Source organism: Mesoplodon densirostris, chromosome 9 (genome assembly GCF_025265405.1).
Source record: "Mesoplodon densirostris isolate mMesDen1 chromosome 9, mMesDen1 primary haplotype, whole genome shotgun sequence".
Lineage (NCBI taxonomy): Eukaryota > Metazoa > Chordata > Mammalia > Artiodactyla > Ziphiidae > Mesoplodon > Mesoplodon densirostris.
Genome location: NC_082669.1, coordinates 19,010,181 through 19,023,348, shown reverse-complemented (window position 1 = coordinate 19,023,348; position 13,168 = coordinate 19,010,181). Strand labels below are relative to the sequence as shown.

General features: G+C 34.7%; 1 protein-coding gene across 1 annotated transcript in view; it reads left to right on the top strand.

Annotated features, from left to right (window-relative positions):
• COG5 (component of oligomeric golgi complex 5) overlaps positions 1 to 13,168 on the top strand; it is a 283,477-nt gene that overhangs the window by 163,437 nt on the left and 106,872 nt on the right. The window contains exons 9-10 of the mRNA XM_060108035.1: positions 1,894 to 2,006; positions 2,260 to 2,337. Coding sequence (XP_059964018.1) covers positions 1,894 to 2,006; positions 2,260 to 2,337 — 191 coding nt within the window. The remainder of the gene's footprint in view (positions 1 to 1,893; positions 2,007 to 2,259; positions 2,338 to 13,168) is intronic.

The window sequence follows — 13,168 nt, the reverse complement described above, 5'->3', positions numbered from 1 at the left end:
ACGCACAGGCTCAGGGGTCATGGCTCATGGGCCCAGCTGCTCTGCGGCAAGTGGGATCTTCCCAGACCTGGGCACGAACCCGCATCCCCTGCATCGGCAGGCAGATTCTCAACCACTGCGCCACCAGGGAAGCCCCATGTACCTGATCTTAATGGGAACATTTTTCATCATTAAGTATGATGTTAGCTGCAGGCTTCTTATAGATAGTCTTTATTAAGTTGAGAAAATTCCCTTTACACTTAGTTTATTGAGAGTTTTTACCATTAATGGCTGTTGGATTTTGTCAACTGTGATCAAATATATTAATGTGATTTTTCTTTTTTTAGTCTGCTGATGTGATGGATTATGTAAACTTTTTTTAAAAAATTTTATTTATTTAATTTTATTTTTGGCTGTGTTAGGTCCTCGTTGCTGCACGCGGGCTTTCTCTAGTTGCAGTGAGCAGGGGCTACTCTTTGTTGTGGTGCGCGGGCTTCTCATTGCGGTGGCTTCTCTTTGTTTCGGAGCATGGGCTCTAGGTGCATGGGCTTCAGTAGTCATGGCATGAGGGCTCAGTAGCTGTGGTTCGCGGGCTCTAGAGCACAGGCTCAGTAGTTGTGGCGCACGTGCTTAGTTGCTCCGCGGCATGGGGGATCTTCCTGGACCAGGGCTCGAACCCGTGTCCCCTGCGTTGGCAGGCTGATTCTTAACTACTGCACCACCAGGGAAGCCCTGTAAACTGGTTTTTGAATGTTGAACCAGGCTTACATACCAGGGATAAATCCCATTTGATTATGGTGTAAAATTCTTTTATACATTTTTAGATTTTATTTGCTAATATTTTGTTGAGGCTTTTTACATCTGTGTTCATGAAGTAGTGGTCTCTAGTTTTATTTTCTTGTAATATCTTTATTATCTAGAATAACAATTCACCATCTTGTTACTTCTGTCGACTTTCGGAATGCTTCTTTCCTCAAACTTTGAACGCTTTTTTTGCTCTCTGGCCCAGTATGCACCAGGTTCACCCTCTATTTTTACCACTCCAGATACGGAATCACTTTTTTCTTCAGTAAGCCTTGGCTTCTTTTATTGGGGAATGGTGCATAGAGATTGAAATTTGGATATCATGCATGCTCATTTCTATTAAGGAGTTGTCGTCTCTCTGTACTTTACTGAATAGAATTGACAAATACCTCCAATCCCCATTACACATTTGTATCTTTGTTCTGTTTATAGTGAGAACCTTCATTTGCACCATTCTAAAATAGACTTAGTTTCAATATTACTATCAAGCAACACATCTATTAAGTAAAGTACAGTATTTCTTTGCGATTCTTTTTGCCCCTAAAATATATCTTACTAAAGTCAGGATGCTGTAATTAAAAATTACTTGAATTAATTATTTTCCTGTGTGTGGTGGTTGTATTATTAATTTGAAGTACCATTAGTTTTATGTGTTACTATATTTGTTTGTATTTAGTTTTAGAGTTTGCTTTTTTCATTCTTTTAAAATTTAAATTTATTTTGAAACTTCAGCATATAAGATGTTTGTATGGTTCACAGAGACTCACCGCTTCTATTCCTGTTCCTTTCACCTGGTACTACCTCCCACCTCTTCAACTCCTCCTTCTAGGAAACCTTTCTTATTAATTCTTGTTTTCTGTATTATCCTTCCTGGGCGCGCGCGTGTGCGCGCGCATGTGTGTGTGTGTGTGTGTGTGTGTGATCGTATTTTCCTTTCTTAAACACAAAAGGTTAAGATTCTTTTTTTATGTCACTTATAAGAAATTATAATTTCTTCAAAAAGGAACTTCTCATCTTTTAGCCTGTATGTGCTTTTCATAATAACATATCAGTACATTTTGTTATATTTGGAAATTTTTATTTTTCATGTTTTTCTGTTGCTCATAACAGGGGCACCTGGACGATCTACCATGCCGGCCCCAGGAAACACTGCAGCGTTTCGTGCTTCCCTTTGGACCAATATGGAGAAACTTGTGGATCATATTTTTACTGTTTGTGGCCAGGTAAATATTTGAGAGAGTGAAAATAACATTAATTATGGGTTAATTCCTGGTTATTCTAAATTGTGTGACCTTGGGCAAGTTTCTTAAAATCTCTGAGAGTTCAAAATACCTACATTAGCTAATTATAATATATGTAAGGGCTCTAGAAAAATGTCTTTTCCCTTCCCTTACTGTTTCTAATGCCTATGCTTAATACTTGTTTCATTTGAAAATACTCAGTTATATACATTCTCCCTCTCTTCCCCCTTTTTAGGTACAACATCTGCAAAAAATATTAGCCAAGAAGAGAGACCCTGTCTCTCACATTTGTTTCATTGAAGAAATAGTTAAGGTATGTTTAAATGAAAGTATTCTTTTCTCTTTATTAAAGAATGCAGGAAGATAATGAGCCAGCATTATTTGTGTTCCTGTCTGACAGAGAGGCTACATGTCAGATAGCTAAAGGGAAGTATATTTCTTGACAACCACAAATTTTCTTTGCATGTTTGTTTATTGAATAGATGCTAGCTAATACTATTTATAGAATAATTTCTCAAATGCATATAGTAATTTCCCATTTTTAATAATATAAATGATTTATTGTAAAAGTTTTTTAAAGTCCCGATAGAGAATAAGATAAAAATTTTTGGTATTATAAGAGATATAATTAGTGGTTGTTATAATGCCTTATGAAGTCTTCTCTGAAGATGGTACAGTCCATTCAGTTGTTAATTTTTCCTATAAAGCACATTAATGTATTATTTTTTCATATTCTGAAGTCTCCCTTCTGTCATCTACCAATCTACTGGCCTCGTGGGCCACAAGAATTCCTTCCATGCATAGAAATCTCTGACTCTACATTTTATTCATTCATTTTGATATGTTTTTGATAGTGATGAATGGAATAACTAGATATTCTGTTCATTAAGTCTTAACACCTAGTGCACCAAAGAAAAAGATTCTCTAAGTCTCTATCATCGTGGTGTAGGTAGTTTACTTTGTAGTTCAGAATTTTAAATATTTTATTTCCTGTGTTGGGGATCTCCAAAACCATCCCCAAGTTTGGTGATTTGCTAGGAGGATTCATAGCACTCAGTACATAGTCCTGCTTGTGGCTGTGATATATTATAGTAACAGTATATAAACCAAGTCCAACAGAGAAAGACAAATACTGTGGAATCTAAAAAACAAATGAACAAACATGACAAAATAGAAATTAAGTTATAGATACAGAGAACAAGCAGGTAGTTGCCAGAGGGGAGCCAGGAAGGGGAAATTGGATGAAGGCAGTCAGAAGGTGCAAACTTCCAGTTACAAGATAAATAAGTACGAGAAATGATGTAATGTGCAGCATGATGAATATAATTAATTAATATAATTAAGACTGCTGTAGGTTATATATGAAAGTTGTTGTGATATTGCTGCATTGGGCAAAGTTTCTACATAAAAACTCACATATCAGTTCTTGTCAACAATCAGTTATTATACTGGATGAACACTGGGCCAGGTTTTAAATGCATGTAGATTATTTCTAACTAAAAAGGATTATGAGGAATAGGGATATATGCTTTCATTTTATTCGCCCTTTTCATTTACTTAAGAATATTTCTTATTTAATTAAAGCCAGAGAGGATTGCTCTTCCAAATATTCTTCTGACGTTTTTTAAGACAGTAGTCATACACCATACACACATACATATTTACATTTTTTATAAATTTTAATGTAACTTTACAGTTTAGTTGTTTTTTCTTGTAAGGTGATATTTATGAATAAAAATTTAGTCCCTCTGGGATTCAGTATACTCATCTATATTCAGAATAGACCAATCTTTTTTGGAAAGTCCAGAATAACTTGTGACCCTACAATTTTGGGAACTCTAGGACCAAAGAGAAGTAAAAATACTCTAAGGAAAATATGTCATAAGTTGCAAAGATAGCACATAAAATTTACTATATTTGCTATAATTTCTTTAGTCTTTTCCTTTGTTAAAAAGCTGTAAACAGGTATTTTTGCTAATTATATAACTACAATGTAAGAGTATTATTTAGTTAAAATAATTATCAGTGGCAGTAGAACCTTTATAAAAAGTATAGGATTTTTAGAATGATTTGAGGCCCAAATGATAATCCTTAAAATCTTCATAAAATTTTAAACTTGAGTAGGTGATGGTGTATATCTTGGGTCATTGAAGAGCAGTTTCTGAACCAAGATCTCTAAATCATTTTGTAATCTGTTTTTGAGGAAAATGTTATAAACAGAATGTTCTTACACTACTAGATTTTTTTTGCAGCTTCAAGATTTTTAAGGATATTTCCTGGTATTGAAAGTTCTTTTTAATTTAGTGGTTTAGCCTTTTAAACCTCTGAATATATTTTTTTAAAATCAAAACAGTGTAAATAATTCAAGATGAAATGATTTAGAATTTATGTCATTTGTTTTCTACAATGTCTATTTAGAAATTAATGCTTTTTTCCTAGGAAGATAATTTCTAGCAAATAATTTTTTTTAGATTGCAGTCTACCAGAACAGATTTTTAAAATTTATGTATTAAATTTTTATAACTTGTAGTCCACATTTGAAATTCACTGAAAGCTAAATTAATAGATATTTTCTCTTTGGTTTATAATTTAAATATAAATGAAATTACACTATTAATTTCATGTCAAGTAGGAAACTTAAGAATTAATTTTCCAGGTTTCTTTGCTTTTAAACCGGTTGATTCTAATGCTTCTGTAATTAACTATAAAGTGTGATGGAATTTCCATGTTTGACTTCTTGCCAACTTGTTTCTTTTCTACAAAAAAAACAAAACAAAACTGTACTTTACATTTTCCTTTGTTAAATAATTTTTGTAATTTACTATTCTTTTGCTGTAGTTCAATACCTGTGGATTTCTTTAAAAAGTAATGATTTTTATTTTTTAGAACACCTTTAGGTGTACAAAAAAATTGAGCAGAAAATACATCTGATACTTGCTAGGTTATCATAACATCTCTTGTGCATTATACAAAACTTATAAATGTACTACACAGTGAGCTAATCCTAATGTAAACTATGGACTTTAATTATTAATAATTTATCAGTCATGTTCATCAGTTGTAACAAATGTACTATACCAATGCAAGATGCATAATGCATTATGCAAATACATAATTTCCTGCGTCCACCATTTATAGTATCATGCAAAAGAGGTTCAGTAGTTTTACTTCCTTAAAAATCTTCTATGCTCCACCAGTTCATCCTTCCCCCACTTATCTCCTTAACCCCTGGCAACCACTGATCTTTTTACTGTCTTTAGAGTTTTGTCTTTTTCAGAATATCATGTAATTGGAATCATACAGTAAGTTGCCTTTTCATACTGGTCTCTCTCACTTAGTAATATGCATTTAAGGTTTCTTCGTGTCTTCATTGCTTCATTGCTCATTTTTTTTTTTATCACTGACTGATATTTTACTCTGTGGATATACCTAGTTTGTTTACCCATTCACCTATTGAAGGACATGTTGTTGCTTCCATTTTTTGGCAATTATGATTTAAATTGTTGCAAACATTCATGCGCAGGTTTTTGTGTGGATATAAATTTTCAGCTCATTTGAGTAAATACCAAGGCATGTGATTGCTGTATCTTATAGTTAGACTATGTTTAGCTTTGTAAGAAACTGCCAAACTGTCTTCCAGTGTGGCTTTATTATTTTGCATTCTCATTAGCAAAGAAACAAATTTCCTTTTGTTCCATATCCTTGTCAGCATTTGATATTGTCAGTGTTTTGGATTTTAGCTATTCTAATAGGTATGTAGTGGTATCTCATTGATTTAATTTATATTTCCTTATGGATTTTTTTTTTTTTTTTTTTTTTACTGGTACGCAGGCCTCTCACTGTTGTGGCCTCTCCTGTTGCAGAGCATAGGCTCCGGATGCGCAGGCTCAGTGGCCATGGCTCACGGGCCCAGCCACTCCGTGGCATGTGGGATCTTCCCGAACCAGGGCACGAACCCGTGTCCCCTGCATCAGCAGGCAGACTCTCAACCACTGCACCACCAGGGAAGCCCTCCTTATGGATTAAAAAAAAATATATATATATATATTTATGGGAGAAACTTGATTAGTTAAGCTCCTAAGACTTTATCTGTAGGCAAATGAACTGCCTTGCCATGCTCATTATTTAAAATTTATCTGTTACAGTCAGTCCAAGTGCTTAAAATATCTTAAAATATTCTTAAGTAATTTTTATAGGATTAAGTATAGTTTTTTTTAGCCTTTGGATAGCCAAGTAGTTTCAAGGTTACATTTCTGAATACATCTTCAAGTAGTGTTAAAGACAGGACAGTACAGTGATTAAGAGCTGGGTCCTTGGGCCCTGGTATCAGACAGAGCTAAGATTTCCTACATTGATTATGCAACTTGGATAGGTCCTATAATCTTTAAGACCGTCACGTATCAAATGGAGGTGGTAATACTACTTGTAGAGCTGAGGTTTTCTGAAGGAAAGTTAGATAATGTAGACTTAATTCAGAGATTGGCTCAATAATTTGCTATCATGATTACTATTTCAGTCTTTTTTTTTAAACTTTGAAACTTTTATTTAGGGGCCATAAAGTTACCATGTGCATGGTAATAAAGAACCTTACTGTGGGAGAAGGTCAGGTTTTTTTTAATAGTTCTAATAACATGATATGCATGTATATTCATGCTGAGAATTAGAAATTTAAGAAATCATGCTTCCTTAAATAAAACGGTATCAAGGATTTACTATGAATGTGTCATGATTATATGTCTCACTTTACTAAAGAATCATGGGTTTATGATCTAACATTTGGTAATTCTGTAGTCATAAAAACAACGAAGATGGTTTTCCTTCATTCTGTTCTGTGAGGTCTTGTGAGAATTGTTAAATCATTTATATTCTTTTAGTAGACAAAAAAATGGGTTTACTTTAAAAACGTTTAGTTTTGAGGTTAATATTGCCAAATCTGCCTTGCTGTTTGTTAAGATATCTGATTTCAGATGATAGAGAGAACTGTACATATTAGTATTCAGAATCTAATCTTAGGTATATACAAGAGGAGAAAAAAATCCTACATGATGATGGTTTCTGGAATGCTTTATTAGTTCAGGAAGTTTTGTAGTAGATGTTTATCATGTTATAAAGAATACATCATAGTGTAAAGAGGGCATAAATGGACTGAGTATAAAATAAAACTGGGCCAATTATATCAAGTATAATAAATCTTAAGAATACAGTGTTAATGTAAAGCCTTTTGAAAACTTTTCCTTAATTAAGATAACTAATGCTGCTTCTGCTTAATTTAATAAATGTTCTGGCTAACTTGTAAAATTAGCCTGTTATCTTCAGTTCATACTATAAATTTGCAGACACCTTTATACCTATCATATTAATTCCTCATGGCATTTAAATGTGGGATATACTTCTTTCCCCTTTTTATATTGTATCTCCAAAGATTACTTGAATGGATAAATCTTCTCATCTTAAATTAGATTTCTAGACTGTTTATTAGACATCAAAAATTCAATTTTGGTATCTTTTAAAACCTGTCAAAAGTTCTAGTATCACTATATAATCATCAATACTATATGTAACACTTTGAAAGTGAGTGTAACAAATTATTGACAAGTTATTCAGGATCCATACGGTGGAAAACAGGTTGTAGATTCTCATCTGCACAATTAAGCCAGTTTAACTATATGTGGGAGTGTAGATATGATACTTTCATTTTCTAAGCCAGCATTTTTTATCATTGAACAGAATCTTGTAATCATGTGTGTAGGATGCATTAGGATATATTTGGAATGTGTTCAGCATTTTGCGCAGCTATAGTACTAACGAGGATTTTAACTATGAAAAAGAATGTTTTATTTTGCCCTTTTAGATGTATCAGATGATTTGATTATAGCATTTAAGACTCAGAAAAAAAATGTAGGGCACCCAAATTAGGAATCTTTTAATATTATGAGAAAAATGTTTAACTCATTTATCAGTGGCATCGCAATTTGATTAAAAAAATCAAGTAGCAATTAGCCAGTTACATGTCTAAGTCAGGTATTATCAATAAATACTCTTATATATAAAGGTTAGAAGATTTTTGCTTTACTAGCATGGGGACCAGTTATTTTTAAAGGCCCTCTCCCTGCAGTAAAACAAATTTTAGATAAGTTAGAAAAGCATAATTTTTTTTTTTTTGGCTGCGCTGGGTCTTTGTTACTGCGTGCGGGCTTTTTCTAGTTGCAGCGAGCAGGAGCTACTCTTTGTTGCGGTGCGCAGGCTTCTCCTTGCGGTGGCTTCTCTTGTTGCAGAGCACGGGCTTTAGTAGTTGTGGCACGCGGGCTTAGTAGGTGTGGCTTGTGGGTTCTAGAGCGCAGGCTCAGTAGTTGTGGCACACGGGCTTTGTTGCTCCATGGCATGTGGGATCTTCCTGGACCAGGGCTCAAACCAGTGTCTCCTGCATTGGCAGGTGGATTCTTAACCACTGCACCACCAGGGAAGCCCCAAGAAAAGCATAATTTGTAATGTACTGTTGGCCCTGCAAAAAGTAAGAGAATCTCTGAGGGGCATATGCATATACAGATATACATTAGCAGATAAAGTAGTTGAAACTGTAGTGGAGATTTGTGAGCTCTAAGTCATTGCAAAAGCTGGAGTTGCCCTGCAGTCAAATGTCCATGTCAATGATGGGATCAGTCCACTAGGCTCTAGCAAGGTGGACGAATGAACCTGATAGTCTTGCATTAAGCTGAGACCTGTGACTGCGGCAGACATGGTCCTTGGTTGGTAACAGTACCTACTCTCACAAACAAATGCAGATCCCCTGAAGAGGAAAGCATTTCTAGTTTTAGCTATCAGGATTCTCCACATGTTAAGGTCAGCCAACTATGAGCTCACAGTTAAAAATCACCAGTCCTATAAATAAACTAGAAGCATGATTGAGAGTCAGCAGGAAAAATAAACAAAATTCAAGACAGGTTTTAGACTCCGAAAGAACTTCTGAAGGACACTGTGGACTTCAGATGTTAGAATTAACTGACAAAGAATCTAGAATACCTGTATATGTTTTCGAAATAAAGAATGGAATAAAAAATGAGAAATAAGTGACTTAAGAAATGATCAGGTAGGTATAAAGAAGAACCAAATAGAACATTTAGAAATTAAAAATTAAATCATTGAAATAAAAAATTCAGCAGATAGGTTAAACAGATGTTACGTAAAACCAGGAAATGAATTAGCCTGGCAGTTAGAATTGACGATATTATCTAGAACGCAGCATACAGACAAGAGTATGGAACAAATGAGAGGCTGAAATTATGGAGGATTGAATGAGGCTTTAGTATGAGGCTAATTGGAAAAGGAAAGTCAGCAAACTAAAAAAGAAAAACCACATGATCATCTCAGTTCATGCAGAAAAGTATTTGACAGAATCCAACATCCATTTCTGATAAGAATTCTCAGCAGACTAGGAATAGAACTTTCTCAACCTGATAAAAGGCATTTAGGAACAATGAACAGGTAAAATCATATGCAATGGTGAATACTGAATGTTTCCCCCTTAAAATTTGGGGGAGGACAAGGATTCTTTATGCTCTCACTACTTCTGTTCAGCATTTTCCTAGCTAGTGCAATGAACAAGAAAAAGAAATAAAAGGCTTCCAGTTTGGAAATGAAAAGATCTTTATATACAAGTGATAAGATTATCCATGTTAAAAACTCGATGGAATCTACAAAAAGGCTACTAGAGCTCATAAGTGATGTGTTGCAAGATTACAGAATAGAAGGTCAATATACAAAAATCAGTTGTACTTCTATATATTAGCAATGTACTATTGAGAATTGAAATTTAATAATTCCATATATAGTAACATCAAAGAATATGAAATCTTAGGAGTAAATGTGTCAAAAGATGAGCATCTGGAAGCTGAAAACGCTAAATATTGCTGAGAGAAATTAAAGAAGACCTAAGGAAATAGAGATAATTTATTTATGTGTTGATAGATTTGCTGTTGTTAAGATATGCCTTCTTCCTAAATTGACCTATAATCCCAACAGGTGTTTTGGAGTGATTGACAAGATGATTCTAAAATTCAAACAGAAATACAAAGGACTTGGGATACCCAACACAACTTGGAAAAAGAAAAGCGAAATTGGAGGGCTAACAATACCTGTTAATTTCAAGACTTAACTACCATATTCAAGAAAATGTGGAATTGGCATAAAGTTAGAGACATAGATCATTGATGCAGAATAGAGAGTCCAAAAATACACTGACACATATGTGGAAAATTGATTTTCAAAAAAGTTACAAAGGCAATTCTGTCTTGACGCAGTAGTCTTTTTAACAGGTAGTACTGAAACATTTGGATATCCAGATGTAAAGCCTAAAATTCTAAAACTTATAGAAGACAACAGAACAAACTTTGTGACTTAGGGGTAGAAAAAGATTTCTTAGATGCAACACCAAAAGCTCTATCCATAAATGAAAAAAATTGACATTTTGGACTTACTCAAAATTAAGAATTTATGTTCTGCAAAATACTCCATTAAGAGAATACAAGATAAGGAATAAACTGGGAGAAAATATTTGCAAATCACATATCTAATAAAGGACTTACGTCTAAAGAACTCTCAGAATTCAATAAGAAAACAAAAAAAGCCAGCTTAAAAAAATAGGCGAAAGATTTGAATAGACACTTTAGAGATAGATGTCAATTAAGCATATATCTAAAATTTAAAAGACCTGAGCATACCAAGTGTTGGTGAGGATATGGAGCAACTAGAACTCTCATATACTGCTGGAGGGAAGTGTAAAATTTACAACCACTTTGGAAAACAATTTGGCTGTTTCTTAAAGAGTTAAACATACATATATTATATGAGCTAGCAATATACCCCTAGTTATTAATCCAAGAGAAATGAAAGAATATATCCATACAAAGACTTGTATACAAATGTCCATAGAGCTGTCTTCTCCCTGTGTCTTCACACCATCTTCCTTCTGTATGTGTCTGTGTTTCAGATTTCTTTTTTTTATAAGGACCTTCTAATGACCCCATTTTAATTTAATTACTTCTTTAAAGACCTATCTCAAAATATGGTCACATTTTCAAGTATGGGGGGTTAGGACTTTAACATATGAATTTTGTCGGGTCAAAACTCAGCCTATAACAGTAATTTACATTGATGCCAATGAAAGTGGAGAGAATTGCAGTGATTTGAGAATTACTCAGGAGATAAAACTGACAAATCTTAGCGATGGATTAAAAGTGGTGAGATGGAGGAGAAGGTGTCAAGGACGATATCATTGGTTCAGGTTTGACAGGGTTGTGGTAGATAGGAGTGACTTCATTTGAGGGCATAAACCGAAGAGCACATTTAGGAGGGAAGATAAGCTCTGTATTCAGGTGCTCATGGGACGTCCAAGTGAAGATGTCAGTTAGGCAATTTAATATGGGAGTCTGGAGCTCAGAAGAGAGGCCTGTGCTAGAGACATAAATTTGGACGATATCGGCTCACATTGGCAATCAAAGCCATGGTAATGGGTAAGACCGGCTATAGAGAGAAAAGAAATCTACCTCGAAAATGCAACATATAAAACTCATGTAGAACTCTGGTTTCCAAAGTGTGTATACATTTTGACATGGAAGAAGATAGTTATAAATTCTGCCTGTCCTTTTTACAAGTTTTATCCTTTAAACTATTTTCGTACATTTTATATTGCACATATTTTATTAATACAGTGGTATTTTTATATAATTTTAAACAAGTAAACATATATTAGAATGTATATTTAAAAATATTTACATTCAGTGAGTTTGGGATACATTGTAACAGAGGAGGCCACAAGGAGTATCTCAAGAGGAGGAGGAAACCAAAGAGAACATGGTGAGGGAAGCCAGGGGAAAAGTTTGGAGGAGATTGTGGTTCATACTAAATCTAATTTGAGTGACAGTCTATTTAAAATACCAGTCCACCATGCATTCTTAACAAGGGCAATATTGACCCCAGGAGGGAGAAAAAGTTCTGTTTTTTGGAGGGAGGGGGGAGGCACAAAAAATCTTATATATTACATTGGCTTGTGGTCTCCAGAGTTCAGTCCTGCCATACAAAATCTTACTCCTTAGTATTTAGCGTCTGTCATCAGAGAGAAACTAAGTTAAATTTAAATTTAAATTAAGTACAGTTATATTATATAATTATATAATATGTATTATTACATATTATATGTATATAATTATTGTATATAATATGCATATCACATGTATATAATATGCATATTATATGTATATAATTACATATTATATAATATGTATATGTATGTTTAATTTTTAGTTTTCTTTTTGGAGGGGCAGTATGAAAAGAAAGGTTGAGAACTCTATAGAAAGGGTTTTAAAACCCTTTAACACTGTAGTTTAACAGTGATCTCTAGGGGAAAGTGGGGGATAAGGGATTTGAGTTTGAAGAGAAGCTTTAAATTTTACCATGTGTGTTTCAGTATTGAATTTTTTACATCAAGAATTTATCCTTTAGGGCTTCCCTGGTGGCGCAGTGGTTGAGAGTCCGCCTGCCGATGCAGGGGACACGGGTTCGTGCCCCGGTTTGGGAAGATCCCACATGCCGCGGAGCGGCTGGGCCCGTGCGCCATGGCCGCTGAGCCTGCGCATCCGGAGCCTGTGCTCCGCAACGGGAGAGGCCACAGCAGTGAGAAGCCCGCGTACCACAAAAAAAAAAAAGAAAATAAAAATTAAAAAAAGAATTTATCCTTTAGAATTAAATTAGATTATCTTAATTATTCTTCCAAAAAATGAAAAAGAATAAAGGAAGCATCATGTTTAATCCTATCGCCCAGAAATAATTTCTTTTTTTTTTAATTAAGTAATTTATTTATTTATTTTTTAGCTACATTGGGTCTTCATTGCTACATGAGGGCTTTCTCTAGTTGCGGCGAGCGGGGGCTACTCTTCGTTGCAGTGAGCGGGCTTCTCACTGCGGTGCCTTCTCTTGTCGCGGAGCATGGGCTCTAGGCATGCGGGCTTCAGTAGTTGTGGCTCATGGGCTCTAGAGCGCAGGCTCAGTAGTTGTGGTGCATGGGCTTAGTTGCTCCGCAGCATGTGGAATCTTCCTGGACCAGGGCTTGAACCCGTGTCCCCTGCCTTGGCAGGAGGATTCTTAACCAC